Raw genomic sequence first — 27543 nt, 5'->3', positions numbered from 1 at the left:
ATATACGTAAAAGAATTTTGTGACTGATTTTCGCCTTACCTCCTTTTGTGCTTTCTAGCCTTAGTTCCCAAAAATTGCATTGTCCAGGACAAAGGAAGGGGCAAAGGAATGCTTTTAGGTTAATATTTAAAAACTAGCACTTTTATTCCTCAATGCAGTAATATAATCTGAAGTACAAAAACGCATCCACATGTTAAAGAAAACACTTTTGTTTTTATTTTAAAGTGACATCATCATATTTTGACATGGTTGTTGCATTACCTGCATGCCAAATATTTTCAGGGTTCGACTCCTGCACGGGCTTTTAGAGCCAAGCCGGAACCTTGGCAACGGTTTGGCTCGGCTTTCCCTGTTAGTTTGTATGCTCGCCCAACTTTTGTATTTATGTGCAATTCTGTGCCTCTGTGTGCTTGTGTTTATGTATTTGTGGTTGTAGTATGCAGAGACTGCCTCCAGGGATGGCTTTAGGGCGGTGTGACTGGTGCAGCTGCACTGGGCGCTGACCTGGAGGGGGCACTCACCTCAGGGGGCGGGGGGGGGGGGGCTGTGTTTAGCAACAATTTATGTTTTAACCCGTTCGCTGCTACCGCGATTTTACAGTAGTGCGGAACTTCCGCAAAACGGGCGGGGCTGCGTCCGCCGTTGAGTGCGCAGCACTACGAAGGTAGTGCTCGCAACGTCCAACGGCGAGGCAGCACTTATGGGGTTAAAAGCACCTGCTGCTGAGTTCCTTGTGCCTCCAGCTTTCAGGCAGCAATAAAAATGTAAATATAACTCTTGTGATTAATGTTCCTGCTTGAGAGAGAGAGATTGAAGTTTTTTCTAGTAGCAGTTCTGACTCGCCAGAAAGTAGCGCAGAGGGTTAACATGCCTGCCGCAAGCAGCAGATCTGTATTTCATGTGGATAGCGAGTGGATTAGTAAAACCAGCCGTTACCAGCGCTTTAAAACAAATGAAATGTATGTGAGACAGAGCAACGGAGAGATGAGAGCCTCTTTTGCCTGAATATTGTGGGGGAATCCGAGGAACAGGTAAAGCTAGCCCTGACTGCATCTGTAATTGCATCACATGTTTTAATAGGAACATCTTTCTCGGTTGCTCAACCCCCCCCCAGCTGACATCATCAAGCAAATCAACATTCTAGCATTATTGGTGGCTGATGCTGGAGTGGGTAATGAGATCTGGTTTTTTTTTCTCGACAATAGATGTCCCTTGTAATTTTCCTATTAACATATCTGGCATTTAATAGGCGGTTGCACAAACTCAAAAAGGAAAAAAAAAAGATGCTTACCATCATATGTAGCAAATAAGGCTATCATGGTGACTGCTACAACTGTGAGCATAAGGACGAGGGCGCTGAGCGCTATCTCCAGGGCAGACCATCGTGACTTTTTCTTGGGTTTTGGAGAATTATTATCTGTTATATCCATCTGGCTTTCTGACTTGCCCATCACCCTAAATCTGCAAAAACAAAAAAGAAATATAATTAGTGGCGCTCATAGACAACAATATATTTTTGATCTATGTTCTTATTAAAACATATAGAAACCAAGAAAAAAGTACAATAACAATATGAAAATAAATACAATTAGATCACCTTTAAATAATTAAGATTGCTTTCCTCTGCGAAAAAAATATAAATACTGTTGTTTTGAAAGACCAACTAAAATCGGGGTGTAATTTTCAGGATTACATACTTGTATCAGTCGGGTACAGTTGTTCGGCGACAAGTGGCAGGCTCCTTCGTGACAGCAATAAAATGGACCCAGCACTGGCACACGGCCTCTTAAACCTTGATCGCTCGTCAAACATTAGTCATGCACTTTGCCACGCTGAGCATTTTCAGATCCTCATTAATTAGGAGTGTCGATGGCCTGGCTGCACCTCAGAACAAAACATCTTATCACTTTAACAAGTCACCTATTGAGAATGCAACTTCATTTGCAGAATTAAAGGGCAATGCGTCTCTGCCCAGTTGATTTGAATCCCGTCAAAATAACGGGTAGGTAGACATTTTACCTAAAAGCGGCACTCGTTTTCCTGTTGTTTTTTTTATATTCTTGCTTGTTGTTGTGACTAAAGGCTTTATTTTGGGGTTGGAGACAAGGTACTACACTACAAACGTGATGCAGTACCCTATATATTAAACCCTAAGATCCTTTGCTCAATTATGAATAAGGTGGACGGTCAGTTTTCCTACTGTTTTGCCCCCACTGGCTCTGCCATAAGGAAACTTACTGGACAGCCCGACTAAGTAGGGACCGTCATAGTATGATCATCAGTCTACCTGGCCCATATAGACAAATAGTTAGGTGTTCTCTTGTTTCTATTCATCATCACCCGGTAAGTCCTGAAGGTCAGGAACAGATTATAAAATGGCCGCCCATGGGAGAAGGTTTTCCGGGGTGGGGGGCAGTGCGCACGGTCGGATTGGGATTACAATTTGGCCCAGGCACTGATGAAAAAAGTGGCCCACATTCGCGGTGCGTGGCCCACATTTGTGGGGCATGGCCCACATTCGCGGGGCATGGCCCACATTCGCGGGGCGTGGCCCACATTCGCTGGCGTGCCCTTTCATGAAACACACAAGGAATGTAAATGGGAGGATATTGTCCTTGGGAAGGACACGGGGCCAAGGTGACAATGTCCTACAAGCTGAGCAACTGAAAAACAGCGAGGCCCCTTTCTATTACAAATTTTTTCCCCAGCCATCCAGGGCAGGAGCACCTGAAAAACAGCGAGGCCCCTTTCTCCTAAATAAAAATTATTCCCAAGCCCTCCAGCGCAGGAGCACCTGTAAAACAGCTTGGCCCCTTTCTCCTAACAAATAATTCCCCAGCCCTCCAGCACAGGAGCACCTGAAAAACAGTGAGGCCCCTTTCTCCTAAAAAAATATTCCCCAGCCCTCCAGCGCAGGAGCACCTGAAAAGTAGCGAGGCCCCTTTCTCCTAAAAAATGATTCCCCAGCCCTCCAGCGCAGAAGCACCTGAAAAGCAGCGAGGCCCCTTTCTCCTAAAAAATTATTCCCCAACGCTCCAGCGCAGGAGCACCTGAAAAACAGCAAGACGCCAGCTATTTGTAATTTACTCAGCCCTTCACTGCCTTGGTGCAGTGGCCTGGCAGGAGATGGGATAAAGCAAAAAGCACAGCTTCTGGGCCATCCATGGGGGTGGCGGGGAGGCTACGGTGATGATGGTGCCAGTTCCCAACATTACCTCGCCCCCACAGTGAGACCCATTCTTCCTCACCCACTATGCTCTGAATGAGAAGGGCTGTGGGAGATGTGTTAATGCAAACACTGTTACAGGGCTACGTGGGCCCCAGGGGGACCGAAGTGAAAATGACTCAATGGCCTGAGCAACACCTGGCCCCCGGGAGGCCGATTCTGGCACAGAATCACCCCTCTCCAGCCCACCATCAGCCTGATTGCTAGGCAGGGCATGGGGTGAAGGAGAGGCCACAGCTGATAATCGCTGACCGGCCGCACAGCCAGGCTGCTTTCCTCTCCCTGTCCAGTGCTCTCTGTGGCCTGGGTAAGGGGGACAAAACTGCCCACAGAGGGCACTGAGACACCGGCCCTACGACCAATGCCCAAGTGCCCGCAGTACCAATCCGTCCCTGGGTAGTGGCGTATCAAGGCGGGCGGTCTGCCCCGCGGAGTACGAGTTTTAGGGGTGACGGCCATACACCCACCCACTACCCTGCGGCCGGTCGGAAATCGCCAGCACCCCCCCCCCCTTAAATGCAGCCGCTGGATGGCAGACGTAGGGACTGCCACGGGCGGCACAACAGCTAGCTACGCCACTGCTGTGGGGGTGGGGGGTACTTGTTTATTTATTTTCAGAAGCACACTGCTTTGGGAGTTTTTTTCTGAAAAACATAAAAGGATTGGTATGTAAAAGCATACAGGACGCATACTGTGCCCCAACCTTCCCCAGTACTCATGGGAGCTGCTGTGGGGGCGGCTCCTGTGAAGATACAGAATTCACCACTGGGCAGGTGGATCTCTTAATTTGGCAGAAGTGAGTCAGCCAGGGTGACAAAGGAGATGACCTCCACCACCCCGGTGATCAGCGTGCTGACTGCCAGGGTAAACCCAGGACATGTGTGCCCAAATTCCTCCTTACTCTCAACCGCGCATCATCCTATTTTCCTTACTCACAGCATCCATTAACCATTGACAGGATTTGCACTCACCGAGCCAAACCACAAATCGGATGGGCAAAGTTGTCAACCACGAGCAAAGTAGCAGGTAGATCCCCAATGTTGGCCTACCTGTTTGCAAAGTTTCTCAGCCTTACTATGTGTTGGCTACGTTTTTAAACACAAACTGGACAAACATACGTGTTAGTGACTTTAGTTGGCATTGAAAATGGAAGTGTCATTTTCTTGTGACTTTGTAGCCGGACAGGTGTTGGTAATTATTACGTACTGAAACAGAAAGGACATGCACATCTCCACTGTAACGAGAAAACCAACATGAAGAAAAATATGCGAACTACGGGTGGAACTCACAGTATTCTCGAAAAAAAGAAGTTCGAAGTATAAAAAAATAGATTCTCGGAAACTCTGAATGCCCCAATGCCACACCCCAATAATACTACAAATGTATTTCAACATAAATCATCCATTAGTGGCATGGCAGAGTAAATGAAAACAATGAGTCTGCATGTTTATTTAAAGATAGGAACCAACGTAAAAGTGCTCACATAAGTGAATCAGAAAGCTAAAAATGTGTCCCATGTTTGAACGGGTTGAGACACGTTCTATAAATGTTTTGCACGGTATGGAAGACGCGATGGATAAATATAAGCTTGTTTTAATTAATAAGAGGGAAATCAACATTAAAAACCGGCCAAAGAGACCATTAAACAGGGCAGCAAACTGTCAATAAAGCGCCCACATGCTGACCTGACAGACCAGGCCATCGGGCATTGCCTGGTTGCCCGATAGGCCAGTCCGACCCTGTATAAAGACCTGCTATTAAGATGATATGAGAGAGAGAGAGAGAGAGAGAGAGAGAGAGAGAGAGAGAGAGAGAGAGAATAAATTAGGTCTAAGTTTTAAAAGCTTAAAGTGTGCTGTAACAGCTGATGAGTCTGCTTTGCTGCTGCATCCAACAGTATAAAAATGGCGTTGGGCACCGCCACTTTTGGGATAATGAAGGATGGTGTTTTAGAGACCATGGAACAGGAAAAGCATTTGAGGATTCTCAAATCAGACGACTTCATAAAGGCTAAAAAACACATCCACTAGAAAAGCAGACCGACTAACAGCAAGAGGAAATAAGTCATTACTTTACATTTGACTGGTGATGCCACAGCTAAAGTCTCAACTCCACATTTGGATGCAAAATCTTCAGAGAAAATCACCAGAAGGGCTGTTAAAAGGGGAACATGATCAAACGCGTGATGCTGTGTACACCTAGCACCAAATGTATATTCTTTAGATGGCTACACTGTGTGTATAAAATCCTCCATTTCACAGGTCTGATTGGCAGAGAAAGAGTTCTGTGATGTCTTGAAGCTGGCCAGAGGACAGACCCTTTGGTGCTGGCGATCTTCTTTCTGTATAACCAACAGTTGATGGACAGAATGCAGAACAATGTCATACATTCACCCCAGTAGAGGGATCTGGGCCAAAATCCATCGTTTTTTTGCACTCCACACCACCCCAGTTCAGACATGGCCATATGCAAATCAGACTTGACCCTGTGCCTCATGGGAACAGTCCAGCCCGAACTGCCAAGCCATGTCTTTCCTGGACCGGAATCAAGCATCCTAGGACCGGTTTCTGGCTATCAGCTGTCTTCAGCCAGGATAGCTTGACTCCAGTGGTGTGGCCACTGGATTCAAGATAGCCTGGCTGATGAGGATTATGAATCCGAAACCGGTCCCAGGATGATTGTTTCCGGTCCAGAGAAGACATGGCTTGGCAGTTCGGGCTGGACTGTTCCCATGAGGCACAGGGTCAGTGGCAGGTGCGGTTCCTTACTGAAGAATAGGTCCTATGCATGCATCTTGTTACTTATTGGATTAATGACACACTACATTTCTTGTCATGAATAGGATATGTAAATCCTCTTCCAAACCCATAAATAGAGTGATGGGGAAACCATGCATTAAAATGGGATTTTTCCTTGGAACCGCAGAGAATACGTGGCTCCTATAAATGGCAAAAAAGTGTTTATTAAAAAAAAATTATAAAGTAAATATGTCTCTGGGAAGAGTCTTTGGGTTCAGACTTCTAACTATAATTGGATGCATTCCCACAGGCTATTAAGAAAGATCCTATTGTTTTCTGCTGTGAAATGTTCTCTATCTCTTCTGAAAATTCCAGACAAGTTGACCTGAATTGTATTGTTCTACCTAGGCCCCATGCCATGATCCTGGTAGTTTGCTAAACAACCCTGCTTCTAGGAAATGCCTACTGTGGCACAAACTGGTCCGGACAGTTCAACTTTTGCCTTTGACAAATTTTAGAATATATAAAGGTTGTGTGAGGGAAGAGATACACTGACTTTCCAAAGGTTTCTTTCATTTCAAAAGATAAAGCAATACCAGTAACTGTGCCTAACTCATTCCCTTCACAATGCACAATCATTACATCTGAGTGCACACATGTAGAAATGCTTTTCGCCAAAGGTAAAAGTTGCTGCCATTTCATTCCACTGATGCCAGTCCATTTAATGACCATATTAGCCACTCCCAAATTCTTGACTATGCCGTCATATCAACCATACTCACGAGCACAGGAGTCACAGGAGTAACCAACTATATACATATGAACTATGCTGCAGGAGTCCTTCTGAATTTGTTTACGTATTGGATTTTGAACTGGAAGTGTATTCTTCTAGTACAAATCATATGTTAGACCAGGGGTCCCCAACATTTTCATTAATAAGATCTACTTATGTACAAGTAAAATCATCTTGAGCTAATATTAACACGAGTGCCACAGACTTAAGAAACGGATATATTTGTGACCACCCTACCTATGCAAGATTACCATCTGTGATCACTTCGGTAGAGGATTACCAGCAGTAATTAAAAAAAGGTATTTTTCAATTTTGAATGCCTCTACAAGGTAATGCATACTAGCCACAGCGGCAATAGCCAGGGTCGGACTGGGAACCAAAACCGGCCCTGGCAAAGTGCTCGGCCGGGCCCCCACCCCCGGGGTTGGGGGTGCCGCCGAGCTCTTTGCCAGGGCCGGTTTTCGGCCGATTTTGGTACAAGGCCTATTTTGCATGCAGCTATGCTGCAAAACAGGCCCTGTAACTAAATCGGCCCCCAGGGGCCCAAAACCGGCCCCCACCCGTGCGGCGCACCGGGGGTGTGCCCGGTGCCCGCTACGTCCAGTCCAGCCCTGGCAATAGCCTTGGCATCAAGGTAATAATAGCAAGGTAAGAATAATAGCCATACATCTCCCAATGCTGCATGATTGATCATTCAATTATCAGCTCTAAATATAGTATAGGAATTATGTGTTTTGAAACTGAACACATTTTCAGCTTGAATACTCACTTTCAGTTTTGGTATACATATATTAATTCAACCAAGGAAAACGCTTCTAATTTAGTAGACTGGGCTGCACAGGGGAGAGCTACTCACAGGTAGATGGAGAGCTACCAGTGGCTCACGTGCTACTTGTTGGAGAAGCTTTGCGTTAGGCAGTACGCACACAGCTCTTTGCAATGTTTAAACATCCATCATGCAAGGCTTCCTTCAAAAGAGCCAGCTCCAGGGATGACAGCAGCAGGAGTATACTTCAAAAAATATAATTTTGCACTGCTTTCTCCCATTTGCAAAACGCAGCACTACAAGTTTGGTTGCTTTACTGCATTACACCAAAAAGTAATGCATTTTTGCCAGTGTCACACAAGGCTAAGGCAAATTCTCACTCATTTTAGTTATATATCCAAGAATAAATGTTATTCTATTGTGTACGGAGAAGCAGTGGCGTAGCTAGCCCTCTGGCCACCGGTAACAGTCTGCATTTGCTGCCCCGTGGTGGCTGCGGTGAAGAGCGGGGTAGGGTGCTGGCGAGTTTTCTCTGTTTGCCAGCCCACGGCAAACACATTGAGGAGCGGTGGGTTTGGGGGTGCTTGCTATTACTATTGCCGCTCCAAGATGGCAGGTAAGGGAGGGGGGAGGCCGCTGCCCCCAAAACTCATGCCGCCCGGGGCAGACCGCACCCTCTGCCCCCCACTAGCTACACCACTGTGGAGAAGGAACAGTAAACCTTGTGTGGAGACTTGAGACACCCCAGACAGAATATTTTTTTAAAAGCTGTTCAAAGTCTGGCTCTTCTTTAAGAGGAACATAAAGGGGTATTCATTGAAGGTTTGATGTACTCTAATTATATGGCAAGCTGTTTTCCAACACTGTGAACAGACCAAAGCATTACTGCAGGTGCATTAATCATGGGATTATACTAGCCACACTGAATGACACAAAACAGTTACTGAAACACCCTCATACACCGCAGGAGTTGGACACATGTGGAGGTGGGCCGCAGGGCATGGCCAGAGTCCTTGTGCAGTGGGTGTTGGTCGTCTGTGACGGGTGGGTTGTTCCTGCAGCACATGGCTTGTGGTCATGTGCAGTTGCGTTTGCCTGTAGAGGGTGAGGCTCAGGACTTGGGACTAGGCCTCGTCTTCCAAAAAGGCTTAAAATGTGTGTGTGTTTTTTTTTAAATATGCATCTACAGTTGTCAGTTTTAAGTTGCAATTAGCAAACCCATGCCCTCGTGCAACAGAAATGATCTTGTTTCCTTAACAAGCTCAACTTTGGAAATAATTATATATTTCAAGCCACCAGTGTTAGATTGTATCTGGGAAGGAAGTCCCCGTTCCCATTCTTGCCAGAGTGCTGCTGCACAGTGCATTGCTTCTATTTAAGTCGTCACCTGCCCCAGATAATTTCATGTAATTTACAACGGGAGGCCATTAGTCATCGTCTCTGGGTGTTGATGCTGCTGAAGATTCTATAAGTGCAGCCAACAGCCCAGGGTGCAGATTTACAAGCCCCTTGCAACACTTTAGCGCCGTCATTGCGTCACTTTTGTGATGCAGTGGCGGCGTAAAAAATGCGGCTAATTTACAACATGATGCATTACGTTGTAAAGCCCTGCGTCACATTATACCTGCATCAGATCTAATGTATGCAGGGTGGGCGTTCCCTGGCAGGAAAGCCTCATAAATGTGACAGTGAAATCTACTAAATTTCACTGCGTCACTTCTAGGACGTTACTCCCTCAAAACCTTACGCCTGCTTGAAGCAGCGGTACGGAGTGACGCAGTGTAGTTGGAAAAGGCCTCAAAATGCATTGCTTGAGTTGCGTCATGCTTGCGATGGAGAAGCGTGGCAAGCGTGGCTCAGTGGTTAGAGGCGGCAGACCCGGAAGCTGAGATCGGTCGTGGACCAGGGTTCGATTCCCTGCCTCGGCGGGTCTCGGGCTCAAAAATTCCACGGACTCGACAATTCTCGCTCCGGTGCCTACTCGACTCACGGGGTCACACTCTGCGACTCTGGGCAATAGCTTGCTTAATCTCCACTACGGCCCCTCGCGGCGGGATGCCTGGCTTTCACCTTGTGGATACCCTGCCGGGGTATCTCACAGGGGAATACCAGGACGGGTTCCCTAAGCAAGCGCCTTGATACCTTCGGGTGATACGTGCGCTATATAAGTCGCAATACATTTACATTTACACATTTACACGACTCAGCAATGCGTGACTTTTAACCCAACAGATGCGTCCGAATTTTTGACACATCAGTCAATCCTTGCGCCATGGTGCGCCGGGTGATGCAAGGGTTGCTCATGGTGGCCCAGGGAAAGTGACGCATCTCTACAGATGCTTCACTTTCTTGTAAATCTGCCCCCAGGTCTTTAAAGAAAAGGTCAAAGGGGTCTTAAACTTCTTAAAGCATGCCTAGTTTGTCCCAGGTGCACATCCGGTTTGCAGTCTGAGAGGACCCTCATGATCAGGAGCCCAACAAAATGTTGCGAAGAACAAGATACTGGAAACTACAGGGACAAGTGGAAACATATAGAGGATGTTACACCTGCACAGACGTTTGGGGACTTTTGGCGTGAAACTTTGGAGGAGTAATCATAGTCACAAAGTAAATTAATGAAAACATTTTCCTCCCCTCTCATGGCTTCCATTTTCAGAAAATGTCTTTGGGTGAAGGTAATCTCCTGCACCCTGCGCCCTGCGATTTTATATTAAATTATATTACGCTGAGGGTAAAACAACGGACCCAATATGTTTGTAACTGATACAATGCGCCATAGAAGGCAAACATGCCACAAATATTAGCAACAATACCCCCTCCACCTGCACTCAACAATTTCCACATCCTACAATATTTACCGTCATTTGACAGCCATTTTGCAAAATATTCCTAAGAGCCCCTAAACCTCAAAATCCCTACTGAAAGCAGTTTTTTCCAGTATGTAGAGACCAGGTTTACTGGTTTTATGTGCTGGAAAATGCACCATTAGACACACATTAAAAAAATAGAAACTAAAAATGTCATTTTGTATTAGAATAGAAAAAAGCCCCACCTACAGATCATTTTGACTTGGGTCTCACACAATCTTTGAAGATCACTCTGTCCTCTTTTAAAATCGTCAACACTGCTCTCCATACATGTGGTTCTCGTTTCTCTAAAATAACACAAATGCAACACATTTATTGAATTTCAGACATATATGCTCTGCTCTTCCGTCCTCTATCCCTCCTTTATCATATTCAGTCGAACTAACAGATCCATGTGTCCACCACTCAAATTAAAAACTTATATTTACCTATACTAATCCACAACTAATCCTTTCGGGTCCGGAGTAGGCTCCTACTCGTCGAAAAGTGCTTCGACGCCTCGCCAGCGGTAGTAAGCGCTACATAAATACAATTCCAATTACAAGATATGGTACTAGTGAAAACGCACGCACAGTGGACTGGATTGACTGACTTTGGCCTCCTGAAAGCTATTAATAGCTATCGACAGGATCTTTTGAACGACGTTGCTGGGATCAGTGCCAGGTCAATTAAATGCTTTGCAACTGTTAGTTGTCTGATTTTCTTGCTGATGTTTTTCATGCTGATTCAAGTTGGACTTTGAAATATTATTGCAGGCAGCTAATTGTTTTATTTTCAGTCAAGTCCATTCGGAGTAAACATGACAAAGCATTTCAACAACCTAATGAAATTAATGGCAGCAAAATAAGAAGAGCGAACAAGGCGTGGAACTTGATTGGATTTATATGCCAGGCCAGCAGCATATGAAAATTCAAGCGGTGGCCATGTGAAGGGGTATGTGTGATAGTGAACACCAATGCAAGCAGTTAGTTAAAGCACAGGTCAGCAAAATGAAAAAAACACCCTCCTAATGAGAAATCAGATAGATAAAGTGATTGTACCTTTATTTACGAATGTAAAGCCACTTTTGTTGTTCAGTGGGAATGAATATACTCCTGCAAAAGATTTTCTCCCTTGTACAATTTTAGTAGTATGGTGTGTGTTTATGGGGCCACAGGTTCAGTTTGTAGGCGTTGCCGAGCAGGGATACCTGAAATGGTGACCCCTAATAAACTTGCTTGGTTCAATAAACTTTGGTAGTCATGTTTCCCTCTGTCTATGATTTCAACTTTACTTCTCTCAAGTACAGCAGTAGGTCTCTGTTCAGGGTAGAATGGGATAGGAACCTCAATGCCATTATTGGTGGGGTGCAGTGGAAGGTGTAATGCTCTAGTGCTCCGAGGGTCTTGGCTGAGCCCCGGAAGCACACACATACATTGTATCACCTTCAGGTGTGGTTCTGAAAATCCTGGACTCGTGTAATAATTCTGGACTCAAGAATAAAACTTCGTCGTAACATGACGAATTTAGTATCAAAAGACCGAGAATGACGAGTACACTATGTACAAGCATTTTCGGCATATTTGAGTGACGATTTCACCTCGAAATCGTCATTTTCGTTCTGAACCCTTGGCTTCCATTTTATGGACAGCAGCCATTTTGTGAGTTGCCCATTACATAGGCTTATAATCCAGCTAGATTCGATTCCAAAGGACAGGTACACCTTAATCGACTTTTCTATGACCTGGGCAAGTTGGAACCATTGCCCCAGGCCGAACCTGTTTGGTCAGTTCCTCTCCCAGTGGCCGAACGAGATAGTATCAAGGCACAGCCTACCATAAACCTTTTCATCGCACACACACCCTGCCGAATCTTGCTCACACCTGTCCCTGCTCTTTTCTCTCTCACTTGCTTTATGATGGGGAGGTGACCGTTTTTATTGGGGGTCCCCTGATATCTGATGAGAATGTTGGGCCTTGCCGGGTAATTTGTTATGGGATGGACAAACTGAAATATGGGCTTGTCATCATGACTCTGCTTTTCCTTTGTAGTGGACACATGAGAACAGAATACTGAAATGTGGAGAATGTTTGCCTGAAGCACAATATTTTGTATAAAAAGAGAAGCCTGACTTTGTAAGATTGAGCAGTCTCCTGAGAATATACTTCCCGTGTGTTGTACTTCTAGGACCTGTTACTTGGTTGCAGCCAATAAAATCGATCCTTGACTTCACCTAGAAGACTCTGAGTTTCTGTGGTCTGAATCAGGAAAGGACTCGAGGTCTTTGGGTGTGTTCCCTGACACCACTGGGTTACCGGTTCGGTACCGGTTCTGAAAAACCCAGTACCTCAGCTGGCGCCCAACGCGGGGCGATCCCAGCGGTACTGGTCCAGCCAGAGGTTCGTGAGGAGCTTCGTGTGAAAATTCTGGAGGAAGGCCTGCCACTTCATCGACCCCTGCATGTCGACGTGGTCCGAAAGTCTTTGTTGCGAGGTTCCCCGCGTCCCGACGGCTACAAAGGACTGCTGCCCTGGCTATCGCCCTGATTTGGACCCTTGAAGTTTGGTAGAGAGAAACGATAAGACGAGTCTTCTGGTGACATCATCGATATCTCAGTTAAGTATAAGTGGAGCGTCTCCCAGTCCTTAGTTGGTTCTTAGTCTTGGGTATCCTTTTGGGATAATCTTTGGAACTTGCAAGTGCCAAAACCGAAGGACTCGTGTATTCACGAGAAATATCGTAATCGATAATCCTTTGAAGTTTGAAGCTAGACTAGAGAGTGAAGATGCCTGGTCTTAGCAGACTTGGAAATTTGTTTTGTCTTGGTTGTAGTAATAGGGATTCCCGATTGGAGGACTCGTGTCCGGTTTCTCCGATTGGAACTCCAACTTATGAATTATATGTGAAACATGGCGTAGGTCCCATCACATATAATGAAGTGTGGATCAAATACACCAGAAAAATGGTGTTTTAAAATGGCCCCAATATGGTAGCTTTGATACCGAAATCTTAGACAATCTCGAAGTTAAACTTTTCAAGAAGAAAGCCTGGCCGGCGATGTTTGACTCTTTCCGCCTATGGCGTAAGGAAGCCAAACAGAAGGAAATTAAATTAGCGAAGAAAAATAAGAGAGAATGGGGTATTTCGATAATGCAAGCTGCTATGCAGTTTAAAGACAATGAGGAAGAACAGATGAGTGAGCAGTTGCACAGGCAACGTAAAATGGTAATAGATAAATGCTATCCAGTTTTTCCGCCTCTTCAACAAGATGCAGCGAAAAACCTTGAAAAAGATCCGTTAATGGCACATTTATTAAATTCGCCACCCCCCTATGCACAAAATGCCACGGCACCCCCGCAACCTTTAGTTGCGCAACCTGTGATTGCATTGCCTCCTGCTCCTCCACAGCACCCACCAGCTGTTCTTCAGCTGGCTCCTATTACTTTGGTGCAGCCTCCTCAAGGCCCACCGACCACATCTGCTTCACCTGTGCTTTCTACGATTTTGCCGAGTGCACCTTCTACTTCTCCTGATGCTCCCTCTGCTATTGCCTCAACTCCTGCCTTATCTCACCCTGTTTTTCTGCCCGTTCTTCCGTCAGTTTCTCCTTCCGTTCGACAGAGAATGGCCAACACTGTTACTAATCTTCTCTCACCTTTCTTCGGGTCGCCTAGTATGACCCCTAACCCGGAACGAAGACAGTTGCGGAGTCAACTGCCTGACTATCGAGAGAGAGATTTACTGAATCGTTTAGCACATAAATGGGTTATCGACGCTGTAAGGTATGATGTAGAGTCTGTCATGGAAGTCTTCCGTCAATGGGAAGCACCGAAGCAGAGATATGTTTTTGAACAAATGTGTGTTTTTCTCTGTGAAGACTTGGAAGACAACGATTTGGAATACAACCCGCCCGAGTTGTGTCGTGTGCGGTTCGATTTCGCAGAGGGCATGATCGTAGGTCCCGATGTCGAGAGAGCGGTTGAGACATTGTTGTCGTATCGGAGTAAGGGGGGCACTTCTCGATCACTATTTGAGTGTGACACATCCGGTAGGAAAAAGGCACGACAATACCCCATGAGAGAAGTTCCCCCACAATGGAGAGAGAGTGACACAAATGCTAACCCACCTATTCTGCCACATTTTCAGCGTGTGTGGGTACATGTTCCATGGAAGCGAGCTGAAGTTTTGTCCCTTAAACAGACATTGACTGATCCCCGTAAAAATCCTGCAGGGTATTACAAAGAGTTGTCACAGACTGCAGGGTCATGTATCATGAATTTAGCCGATATCGATATGTTGTTTGGGAACGTTGTTCCACAGCCTCTATGGGAAAAGATTCGTCATACAGATCATGATCAGGAGTTAGGTGACTCATGGGCTAATATTGCTGCTGCAGATGCCCTACAAATTGGTGGTGCTAAACCTGAGCCTTTAGTAGCGGACCTCCCTGGCAGGATTATTAATTACATGAAAACTATAATGCCTGCCATGCGAGTAAATTGGGATAAATTGTCTGCGTGTAAGCAGAAGAAAGATGAGACGGTGTCAGATTTCTTCACCAGGTTTGAAGAAACATTTGTCGACCACAGTGGTCAAGATATGAGCACAGAAGGTGGTCAGCGTTTGTTCGTCGATAAATTCGTGCACAATCTGCTTCCAGAGTTGTGTAAAAAGTTAAAAGATTCTGAAAGTTCTTGGGCAGTTTCCTCTTCAGCACAGATATTGGCTACTGCACAATATTACGAAAATAGAGACAAAGACGAGAAAGATAGAGCAGAAAAGAAAACTAAGGAGCTGAAAACGAAGGTTTTGTTACAGCAAGCATATCCGCCACGTGGTGGTGGTGGTCAGAATAATGATGGTCAGAATAACTATCAGAGTAATTTTCAGCTGCCTCAACAGTATCAGAGGAACTCGCAAAGAGTCGAGTATACTCAGCCACGTGTCCCTGTAGGTCCCAATCAGAGTTCGTATTGCAAGGAAGAGGGTCATTTTAAGTATAGTTGTCCTATTTTGTTACAGCGTGCAAATGGTGCTTCTGGTGTAAGAGGTCGTGGTGTTCAGTAAGCGCCTAGAGGTAGAGGACGTGGAAACGTCCCCCAGAACGCACGTCCCCTTCCACCTCAAAATTCTATGAATAGGTTCGATCAGCAGAATAACGCATCTGGTAGGACAGCTCAGTACTATGCCGATGATTACTATACAGAAGATGAGCATTGGGAAGGTAATGATTGCTAGGACCGCCATAGACAAAGAGAGGGAGTTGTTTCAGTTCCAGTAGATCAGAGTGGACCATACGTTGAGGTGATTACATCAGGTGTGTCAGAACCTTTTCTGTTGGATACTGGTGCTACAAAGAGTTGCATTATGCACTCCAAACTCCCTGGCGCACCTTTGTCTGGTGAAATGAATGTTTCTGTAGGTTTTTCTGGCGCCCCGGTTAGGAACCCGATTTCTGACCTTTTGTCTCTTTCTGTTGGTCCTTGTGAATTCGAAGCACCCCTTATTCTGATGACAGGTTGTGGTGAAAACTTGTTAGTATTAGATCTGTTAAAAAGATTGTATGCAACTTTGTACTGTTCTCCTTCTGGAGTACAACTTACTTTAGGTAAAAAAGTGGTTTCTCCAATGTATTTGTCAAGGGATAAACTTCCAACAGAATTGTCGTTTCTTCCAGATATTCTTTGGGCTACTGGCCCTAATGATGTGGGTCTTTTAGAAATACCACCATATGTTGTGACATTGAAAGCCAATGTTAAAATGCCACAAATCCCCCATTACAGAATCTCTAGTGAAGGTGAAAAGGCTTTGCTAGCGATCGTTTACGATCTAATTGAAAAAGATGTGATCAAAGAGACAAGAGGCAACGTTTGCAATAGTCCTGTTCTGCCTGTTTTAAAACGAATTGACCCTTCCCAGCCACCTGTTTACAGATTTGTGATTGATCTTAGAGAGGTAAATAAAATAGTTGTGCCACAATTTCCAGTTGTCCCCGACATTACTACACTACTGACTATAATTCCAGCTTCTGCCACCTGGTTTTCGGTGATCGACTTGAAGAATGCTTACTTCAGCATCCCGATTGCTGAGGAGAGCAGGGATATTTTTTCCTTCAGTTTAGGAGGACGAAGCTTCCGCTTTAAACGGGCTCCACAGGGCTACTGTGAAAGTCCATCAATATATAGTCAAGCTCTAAAAACACAGCTTGATACGATTGTTTTACCTGAAGATGCTACCCTCGTACAGTACGTTGATGATTTGCTTGTTGCTGCAAATACTGAGGAAATATGTAAGAAAGCCACGTTGTCATTGTTGCGCCATCTGTGTGATTTGCATCACAAGGTGTCACTTTCCAAATTGCAATTTTGTCGACAAGAAGTGACCTATTTAGGTCATCTCTTATCGAAGGGGGGAAGGAAACTGACCGCAGAAAGAATTCAGGCAATAGCAAAATTGAGTGTGCCAAGAACACAGAGAGAAGTGCGTGCTTTCTTGGGCATTACATCGTACTGTAGACAGTGGATTCCAAATTTTTCGTTATTAGCCAAACCTTTGGTGGCATTAACGTGTAGAGATACACCCAATCCCGTTCCTTGGTCTGAAGAGTGTCAGAAAAGTTTTTCTGAATTGCGCACAGCATTATGTTCGGCTCCTGTGTTAGGTACACCCAACTACAGTAAGCCCTTTACATTGTATGTCCATGAGAAACAAGTCTGTGCATTGTCAGTGTTGACTCAGTTGTTTGGAGGCAAGCAGCGTCCATGTGCATATTTTTCGTCGACTTTGGATACGGTAGCTAAAGCATTGTCAAGTTGTTTGCGAGCTACAGCAGCAGCAGCTGTTTCTATTCGACAGTCTGCTGGTCTAGTGATGAATAACATGCTAGTCGTAATGGTCCCACATGCAGTAGACATGTTGTTAAACAGAACCAGGACACAGCACTTAACTAGTGCTCGATTGTCAGGTTACGAATTGACATTTTAAGCGAGTCATGTGCACATAAAAAGATGTAGCACATTAAACCCAGCTACATTGTTACCAATTGTAGAGGAGTTAGATGATTCAGAACAGCATGATTGTTTTCATAGAACAGAAGAAGAAACGAAAGGGAGAATAGATCTTAGGGACACTCCTCTTGCTGAATGTGATGGTACATTATGGGTGGATGGTTCATGCTTCAAGCTCCCGAATGGTGACACGACTGCAGCATATTCTGTCACGACTTTGCATACAATTGTTGAAGCTGCACGTATTCCACATAATTCAGCTCAAGCAGCAGAATTGATTGCACTTACAAGAGCATGTGTGTTGTCAAAAGGAATGAAAGTGACTGTCTATACCGACAGTCAGTATGCATTTTGTGTGGCTCACAGTTTTGGACGATTGTGGAAAGAACGTGGGTTCCTGACTTCGCATGGTACTAAGATTCAGCATGGTCAGTTGATGAATGAGCTTCTTGAATCACTGACCTTGCCTCTGCAAATGGCGATTGTGAAATGTAGTGCTCACAAGAAGGTGACTGATGATGTTGGTCGTGGAAATGCATTTGCTGATGAAATCGCGAAAGAAACTGCAAGGAATGTGATGAGCCGAATGTATGTTGCAGGCCCTGCAAGATGGGTTGGTGATGTTGGAATGTGTGAAGACACGATAGAGAGTGTGAAATCTATTCAAGCTGAGGCTACAGAGAAAGAATTGAGCATGTGGAGAGAAAGTAGGGGTAGAATGAACGCAAATGGTTGTTGGGCTGAATTGTCAGAGCATCAGAGATGGTTGTTACCCGATGCATATGTGCTTGCAGTGGTTACAATGGCTCATGGAATGGCTCATATCAGCGTGAAAGGGATTTGCAAGTTGCTGGCTCCATTATGGCAAAACTCAGGAATGTCGTCAAGAATTGCATGGTGTGTCTGAAACACAATCCTGGTAGGGGAACCCCAACTCCAGCTGGTCATTTTGCACCTCCTACGTACCCTTTCGAGGTTTTGCAGCTAGATTTCATTCACATGGAGAGGTGCAACAATCTAAAATATGTACTCGTTGTTTGTGCCTTCTCAAGATGGGTGGAAGCCTATCCCCTAAAAGACAACACTGCCTTATCCACAGCTAAAGCCCTTGTGAAAGAGTTCTTCCCCAGGTTTGGAATGCCTAGAATGATCTGGAGTGATAATGGGAGTGAATTTGTGGGTCGAGTGATGAAGAGAGTGTGTGAAGGGCTAGGCATTCAACAAAAGTACCACGCTGCAAATCACCCCAAATCAGCTGGATTAGTAGAATGCTACGATGGCACGCTTAAGCTAAAACTGGCCAAAATTCAAGCGAGCACAGGTCTTAAATGGCCTGAAGCTCTGCCCTTAGCACTCCTATCCACCAGAATGACTGTGCATTCGCGAGTGAAACTTAGCCCCTATGAGATAGTCTTTGGCCGCCCGGCCAACATATGGGGAGTGCCAAGGCCCACTAAGTTCAGCGAAATTGAACACCCTGTTTTACTTGATTATCTGTACGAATTGACGGCTAAATTGCGTGTTTTGCATCAACAGGTTCACGACACCCTGCCTCCGGTCTCTGAAACTCCAGGACATCAGATCGACCCCGGATCCTGGGTGCTGGTCAAGAACTTCCAGCGAACCAAAAACGACCAGCCGATGTGGACCGGCCCATACCTTGTCCTTCTTTCCACAAGATCAGCGGTTCGAGTGGAGGGGAAGGCAAACTGGATCCACGGGATCCACTGCAAACGGATCCCTCTGCCTCTGCCGTATGACCGGTGGGTCCAGGAGGGTGTCGGCGACTCAGAGACTGAAACCGTGTCACGTTTTCTGCCTTTCAGTGATGCACGTGTAAAAGGAACACTTACTGAGCAGGAGAGCGACAATATTTTGCAACCAACAGTATCACCATCAAAGCGATTGAACACTACAGAGCCTGAACTCCTGTTTCAGGATCAGACAGTACCCGGGAAAAAGCGCTACAATTTGAGGCCGAGACCTATGGACAAATAAAAATAATTCTTTTCCCTCCAAGTACTATTTTTGAAAGTGCAGCTCTCCCATCTGAGAAACTTGCTTATTTTTGTTTTTCGAACCGCCATCCGGGTTCCGCTGCTAGGGCCGCGATTGCCCAAAGTCTTTGGGGTGCAGCTGACGACGTTAGGTCGGCAGTTCTGGTTGGTCTAAGGGAGTTGCCCTGGACTGACAGAAGCATTCCTTAGCAGAATCAACCTCCCATCGCGGGCAGCACTTTAGAGAGGATTGAGTTTTCCGAGATGGAGAGACCTGCCAAAAGAGTGAACTTTAAAGCCAGAATATGTAATATAATGACAAAGAAAAGTTTTTTGATATTGTGCATTGTTTTGTTCTCTTTTCAAGTAACGTTTGCATCCACTACATCGCCTATACCTCCTCCTTCCACTGTTTCCTCACATTCTTTTCAACCCCTTCCTGAACACGAATCCGCTAGGAGATTAGAGTTTATTAATAACTCCTTTATTCAGCTTTTGCACCAACACCAACTAGTAATGAACACGACTAACTGTTGGGTGTGCGGTCTTATGCCTCACACAACGGATAAAGGTATCCCTTATCTGGTCCTGCCATTCAGCCACAATGGTTCTGTGTGGGCATACAGAACAATGTTCATATATGCACGTGAAGTCCACCCCCTACGTTCTGTAAAAGACAATCCTAAGAATAGTGCTCTAGTTAAGGGTATAGTCGACATGATTAAGGAAGTTATTTCTTATGAAACTACCCCCGAAGATGAGACACTTGCCTATATAGGATGGAACGTGACCGGATATGGAGCTACTCTGAGTGAGAAACAGCAAGCTAAGAGATCTTCCCCGATTTGGATTGTACCCCATCAGGGTCACCTGTGTCTGCAAGGTACTGGCAAGAATCCCAGAGCTCAGTTAGGGAAGAGTGTCTGTACTGAAACGTATGTTTTTGGGTCTCAGACTTCCCCTGCGTTTCTAGCAGCTAAGGGTACCTATTTCATCTGCCATGATAGAGCCCATACATGGTTGCCCCCTGACTTTTCGGGCTCATGTTTTGTTTCGTTCCTGTTGCCCCCCACCTACACAGCAGCGGCAGATTACCACAAGACAAGGATAGTTAGAGGTGTCTTGAGCGAAGAAGACACTGCAGGACAAGAATTTGGGGACTTCGTAAAGGGTTTTCTGCCGTTCTCAGGGCCGTTTCTACCACTAGGCAAGACTAGGCGGCCGCCTAGGGCGGCAAAAGGGGGAGGGCGGCAAAAAATATGAGTTCATAATAATGGTACATTGAAAATAAAATGTTTTGAGGATTACAAATAACCGAGTGCTATCAGCACATTATACCAACCATCAGGGAAAGGTGCGAGCTTGCCAAGGCTCAATTGATGGAATATGTACAGTGCTGGTGATTTCTGCTGTTTCTGATCAATGCTGCAATTTGCATACTTTTGTACAAAATACTAATTGGGACGGCGGAGAGGCGGATATAAGGTGAGAAATAAATCAGTGGAAAACATTTGTTCTCTATGTTTCAGTTTCCGTAGTGCATTTACTGTTTATATAGATAGCTTTAGAGTCGGATTAGAAATACGAGCTATAAAACTCCAAAAAGTAATTAGCAAAATGAGTTCTCCATGATTTCTGTTTACCTGTTTTCTCAATATACACGGCACGTCATTGTTTTCAATCAGATGAATTGGCAATCACATACACAACTTAGATTACATATATTTATCATCCCTCCCTGTCACTGCGACGCAACAACACACCAACAGTAAACACGGCAAAAAGAGTTACTAGGCTTATAGCTCGCAAGTTTTTTTTTTTTTTTTTAAATAAACTGACAGTTCTGTTATTTCTGATAAAATCAGCTTTATATGTCAAAATGTGTTCACAAAAATCTTTCCTTACATGTAGTGTGGCCTAAATATTTTCTACAGAACTAGTGCCACGATGAGTTTGGTTTTCTATTTTCAATTTGAATGGGACAATATTTTTGTAAACGGTCAGAACACAATATTTATGCTTGGAGATTTTTTTGTTGACATGTTCTAACGTATAATGCAGGCAATATTTGTTCCATGATGTTCATTCAGGCACCATACCCTTCCCTGAGATGTCCGCTATTGTGAAAACGGAGTGTGATGTGTCTGAAGACTTCACAGCATTCATTCCAAGGTGCTTGCAATGTACAGGTTGAGTTATTTTGGATCTGATTTACCAAGATGTTGATATGTGTAGGTGTGACTTACTCTTGAAGCTCTCCTTGCTTACTCCTTTGTTCCAGATGACAACCACGAATACTATTTGGTGCTAGAATAAGCCAACGTAAGACAGGAGTAGTATAAGAGCATTTAACAGTACAATCGTTCTGCATTTGGCTCAATATTTGCTTCCCCCCCAAAACAAAATGTGGGTGTAGATTAATGTTCCCTGTACCTAGGTTTGCGTTTAAACGCACAGACAACCTAAAAGATGTGCTCATACACACAAGACCAAAGAACCAACAGATCAATACACAAAGGTCGTTGTGGCATCTACCACCAGTTGTAGGACACCACCCCTGTGGATCTTGTTCAGTGAGTCCTTTCACCATGTCACAAAAGAGATGGGGTCACTTGGTATTGTAAGAAACATACAAACTGCAACACCCCTAACTGTATCTATGTATTAACTTGCCTGTGTGGACTCCTATACGTGGGGATGACCACGAGGTTGGTAAAAACCCATATCACAGAACACAGGAGTAATTTCAGATGTCATAAAACTAACACCAAGATGACAACACATTTCGAACATCAGAAACATTCACCCAACTCAATCAGTTGGATCATTCTTGAAGCACACCCTGGTATAAACAAGAACTCACTGTTCTGCATCGAGCAGAGATGGGTACTAAGACTAGCCTCTGACAAGGAGGGATTGAAGGAAGAGATCCCTTGGAGCCTGTTGACTTGATCACGAGAGATCATGTTACACCATGTAACTAATCAACCACATCTGATTTCTCTAGCCTTCCAACCTGATATGGAGAATGGGGCATCTCCTCCTTGATAAAATGGAATCTTCACACCCACTGCTTTTATAAGGGACACGCCATGCGTGAAGGTACCATCTAACATCTTCAATCGCCAGCACCGGGACATGACCAGATCTAGAGATGTTCCCACAACACACTCTGACCTGTATTACATTCTCAGTTGTACTTTAATAATATAACATCTCAATGCGTGCACCCGACCCCCCTTTGTGAACTGCACATTGGAGTATTACTCTGCCCATGATGCACGTGAGACACTAACAAGAATAGATACCTAGCATCCAATCTTAAACACAATTCATTTGGCTTACTTTCCAGAGTTCTTTGAACTTAAGACTACTGTGACTCACGAGCTAACATACAGGGAACACGCGGCGCATACTTCCAATATGGCATCCACTGTTGTCAAGGGCGACACGCTAGCTCCCTGGAGCCAGAAACCGGAAGTTCTGCCTTCCCAACTAAGCATACCAGGGTAACTCTTGAACAAACCGACATGGGATGATCAGTGTGTACTTCCAAGATGGCACCCAATGTGTTTTGGTTTGGCGCGCTGGCTCTCTGTAGCCAGAAACCAGAAGCCCCTCCTCCACAACATCGCAGACCGGAGGTATAACTACGCAACTCCGAGTACGAGCTGATATCATCCGGGACCGACAAGGTGAGGGTAGGTGACCGGCAGCAGACACAGAGTACAGTACGTAAGTGCACAACGCTTGGGCTGTTTTTAACCGATGCGGTATGGCCCTAATCCCTTCAACTCGACATAGTATCAGGTGGGTTAACAGCACCTGAAAGAGGGCGCCGTTTGGTTAGCTGTGGTGGGCGGTGAACTTCTTTACCCTACCCCGTCTAACATGACACTTTATTAAGAGACATCAAGCATGATGGGCTACTGGTTATACCCGGGCGGAAACAGAAGTGTGCTAGTCCTGGCCAGTGACGCACATGGACTCTTTTGGGAGAGCGTTTATTTATGCGATGACCTATGTGCTATTCGAAGCTCTGTGGGACTTTTGGTGTCGGTTCTGTGGTGTGCCTGCACCTCCCTACCTGACACTCATTGCTGGGGCCGGGTGGAGTTGAGGATGCATACTGTTTGGAGCCCCCACTTTGGACCTCGTGGCAGATATACGCAGCGGGCACTTGCATCCATATTCTAAGTTGCTGATTGTTTGGGAAAGAGGGTCTATACCAATTGGGGCCATCCCTCACTCCAGTCAGACTTGAGTAACTGCCTACAGGCTATTATCCCCTGTATACTCATGAGTGTATTTCTTTATTTGATCTCCTGCTTCCATTTACTGCCTTTTTATTAGGACACTGTACTATCCAGTGTCTACACTTGCGGGTACACGTTGATACACACTGCAGACCCGACTTGGGTGAGTTCTTAAACGTGTGAGAACACACACCGCATTCCCAGCTATATATGTTGTTTTAGATTTATATTCCTCGCACATAAGCACAGACACTTTAGTGTGATGCATGCTTCCATGCACTTTGTTTGGAGTGCTGCACTAATGTATATACACTGTAAACTGTTGGATAATGACGTAGTAATCTGTTTGAGTTTTTCTCCTTTACAGGTGATGTTGTAGATCTACAAGTACCACTTTTTAGAATGTTGTATTGGTGGTCACTTGAGTTTGACATTCTAGACCACCACCAAAAAGTGTAGATAGATCTTGCATCGTCCCTGAAGAATTGCCGTCCATTTGACATAGGGCAAGAAACATGTTGGTCTAATTTCAAAGCGCAATACCTTGTAATCTTAGAGCAGGGGAGCGCACACTATTGTTTTTAATCAGGATAGGGGCCGCATTCATTAAAATAGTTCTGAGTGGATCCCTAACTCCTGTTTTAACCTCACAATTTTCCACATCTACACTCACTAGGGCCCTCACTCGCACTGCACCCAACGGCCAGGAAAAAAGATCTCCACTAAAAGGCCCCATCAAGGGAGCCGATCGGGTATTGCAGCGCCTACCCGACGAGGAGCAGACCCAATGATGAAGCAAGACACCTAGCTTATTGGGTGTGTGAGGGTCCCTTTCTAAAAGGAGGATATCTTTCTCCTGCCATAGTGAGCACACTATGAGTGCTTGCTTCATTTACTACTCACCTGTACCACACAGTAGGAACGACATAGCACTTTGTTTTGGATTGCATTTGGGCTTGTATGCTGGACCTAGTCAAAATTGGCCCTTAGTCCCCCCCCTTTCCTTGGAAATTCTGTAGATTAATGTTATCCTTCAAGTGCATTCATACCAGGGGAACACAGTGATGATAGTAAAAGGGAGGGGGCGGCATTTTCAATTCTCGCCTAGGGCGGCAAAACACCTAGAAACGGCCCTGGCCGTTCTGGGGACCAATGGCTAACAGCAGGAACATGAGGCAATTGACAAGGGTAGTTGAGTCCACAGTAGTTGAAACTACTGGTGCCCTTAGTAATTTGACTGCTGAGCTCCAGTCGGATCGTCTTATGACCCTTCAGAACAGGGTCGCTTTAGATGTCATACTTGCAGACCGAGGTGGGGTATGTAGATTGATCCAATCGAGTTGCTGTGTTTTCATTCCTGATAATGCTCCAACAGTGTACCAGGCCATCTCTAAACTGCATAAGATTTCCGAATCTATTCATGTGGATAAAGGAGATTGGTCATTAATGGGATGGTTCTGGGAACTGATATCCACCTGGGGATGGAAAATTCTGATGGTCATTGGGATGGTCTTAGCGATTCTTTTCCTGTTTTGTCTGTGCGTGCAGTGTGCTCCTGCAATATGTGGCCTCTGTGCTACATCATGTGTAAGGACGCCTGTATCAAGAGACGAGCTAAGTACTAGAATGATGTTACAGCAACATCTCAATGACTTTAAGAATATAGACCTGGACTCAGATTAGCATGAGATTAGGTTAAATTGCCTATGTAAGGGCAAAAGGAGGGTTTGTGGTTCTGAAAATCCTGGACTCGTGTAATAATTCTGGACTCAAGAATAAAACTTCGTCGTAACATGACGAATTTAGTATCAAAAAACCGAGAATGACGAGTACACTATGTACAAGCATTTTCGGCATATTCGAGTGACGATTTCACCTCGAAATCATCATTTTCGTTCTGAACCCTTGGCTTCCATTTTATGGACAGCAGCCATTTTGTGAGTTGCCCTTTACATAGGCTTATAATCCAGATAGATTCGATTCCAAAGGACACGTACACCTTAATCGACTTTTCTATGACCTGGGCAAGTTGGAACCATTGCCCCAGGCCGAACCTGTTTGGTCAGTTCCTCTCCCAGTGGCCGAACGAGATAGTATCAAGGCACAGCCTACCATAAACCTTTTCATCGCACATACACCCTGCCGAATCTTGCTCACACCTGTCCCTGCTCTTTTCTCTCTCACTTGCTTTATGATGGGTAGGTGACCGTTTTTATTGGGGTTCCACTGATATCTGATGAGAATGTTGGGCCTTGCCGGGTAATTTGTTATGGGATGGACAAACTGAAATATGGGCTTGTCATCATGACTCTGCTTTTCCTTTGTAGTGGATAGATGAGAACAGAATACTGAAATGTGGAGAATGTTTGCCTGAAGCACAATATTTTGTATAAAAAGAGAAGCCTGACTTTGTAAGATTGAGCAGTCTCCTGAGAATATACTTCTCGTGTGTTGTACTTCTAGGACCTGTTACTTGGGTGCAGCCTATAAAATCGATCCTTGACTTCACCTAGAAGACTCTGAGTTTTTGCGGTCTGAATCAGGAAAGGACTCGAGGTCTTTGGGTGTGTTCCCTGACACCACTGGGTTACCGGTTCGGTACCGGTTCTGAAAAACCCAGTACCTCACAGGCCAGGCGTGGCCTGAAGGCTATAAATAAATGGACGGAGGTCTCTCGGGACTTCCTGTCCGACTATACATCTGTGTGTCGTGTACCCATTCTTTGACTGCTGTGCCCCCAAAGCCTTATCCCTTGTGGTTACCCCATCTCCCCCCATTGGCCATTTGACACCCTAGTGAAACTGTGGCCCCCAACACTGGTGACGAGGGTGGGATCCCGTCGATCGCCCTAAAAGAACTGCACCTGTGTTCCCGCGAGGTGCCGACTGGAGTGGAGGCTGGCGCAAGTGATTTCCTGACGCGACGACAAACACCCCCAGTAAGCAGCGTGCGCCACAAGCTGCGTGAGGCATTGGGGTGTGAAGCGCCAGGAGTGGAAGCTGCCGACCGCGGACAGACCCAGCGTGAGGCCCGACCGCGTCCAGTAAGCGCACGCATGCGCAGAAGCAATGAGGCCCGCCCGGAGCTGAAAGCGAGCGCGAGGAGATGCGCAAGAGGCCCGAACAGGGCACTTGAATACTGAGGCCCCCGCTGGGTGGGAGGAAAATGGAGGGCAAGTCAAGGGGAGAGAGAGAGAGAGAAAAAAAGCCTCCCAAATAAGAAGAAAAATCAAGGCCACAGCAGAGAGAAAGAGCAAACAAGCACTGGCAGTGCCAAAAGACACGCAGCAGACTACCACTGGCCAGAAGCACCAACGAAGGCAGGAAAAGGGAGGACCAGGCACCACAACAGAAGGGGAACACACAGAAGGAGTTACAAATGGGGGTGGGGTCGCACACTACTCACACACCGGCGGTGTCGCCCCTAAAGACTCTGGTCAATGTAGTAAAGTGTTCGCGATGCATCATCTTTCGATCTTCTGCTATCTTCGCTGTCTTCGCCATCCCTGGACACGTGTTTCTGGGTATCACCCCTCGTCAGCAGGGATAGGCCGTGTACTGGGGTTGCCAATGGCTGCCAATATCTGCCAGGTATAGTACCACTCAGGCGAGTAGGTGCGGGATCCCAGGCTCGTCAGCCCACTGCTCACGGGAGCTTTAAAGTTACAAATGGGGGTGGGGTCGCACACTACTCACACACCGGCGGTGTCGCTCCTAAGGACTCTGGTCAATGTAGTAAAGTGTTCGCGATGCATCATCTTTTGATCTTCTGCTATCTTCGCTGTCTTCGCCATCCCTGGACACGTGTTTCGGGGTATCACCCCTCGTCAGCAGGGATAGGCCATGTACTGGGGTTGCCGATGGCTGCCAATATCTGCCAGGTATAGTACCACTCAGGCGCGTAGGTGCGGGATC

At 45.6% G+C, this 27543-nt stretch overlaps 1 protein-coding gene across 7 annotated transcripts in view; it reads right to left on the bottom strand.

Annotated features, from left to right (window-relative positions):
* The window catches only part of MME (membrane metalloendopeptidase), a 493355-nt gene that overhangs the window by 395618 nt on the left and 70194 nt on the right, over positions 1-27543 (bottom strand). For 2 of the 7 annotated variants that reach the window (XM_078667833.1, XM_078667832.1), the window contains exon 2: positions 1292-1461. In XM_078667833.1, the coding sequence (XP_078523959.1) occupies positions 1292-1451 (160 nt within the window). In that variant the 5' untranslated portion in view covers positions 1452-1461. Of the gene's footprint in view, positions 1-1291; positions 1462-1597; positions 1897-10575; positions 10678-10818; positions 11001-27543 lie in introns of those variants that run through there. The other 5 variants (XM_078667829.1, XM_078667835.1, XM_078667831.1 and 2 more) reach the window with 5 other exon arrangements.

Source organism: Lissotriton helveticus, chromosome 11, assembly GCF_964261635.1.
Source record: "Lissotriton helveticus chromosome 11, aLisHel1.1, whole genome shotgun sequence".
In the NCBI taxonomy this organism is placed as follows: domain Eukaryota; kingdom Metazoa; phylum Chordata; class Amphibia; order Caudata; family Salamandridae; genus Lissotriton; species Lissotriton helveticus.
Note: the sequence above shows the minus strand (reverse complement) of the source record. Positions and strands in the feature narration are given on the sequence as shown.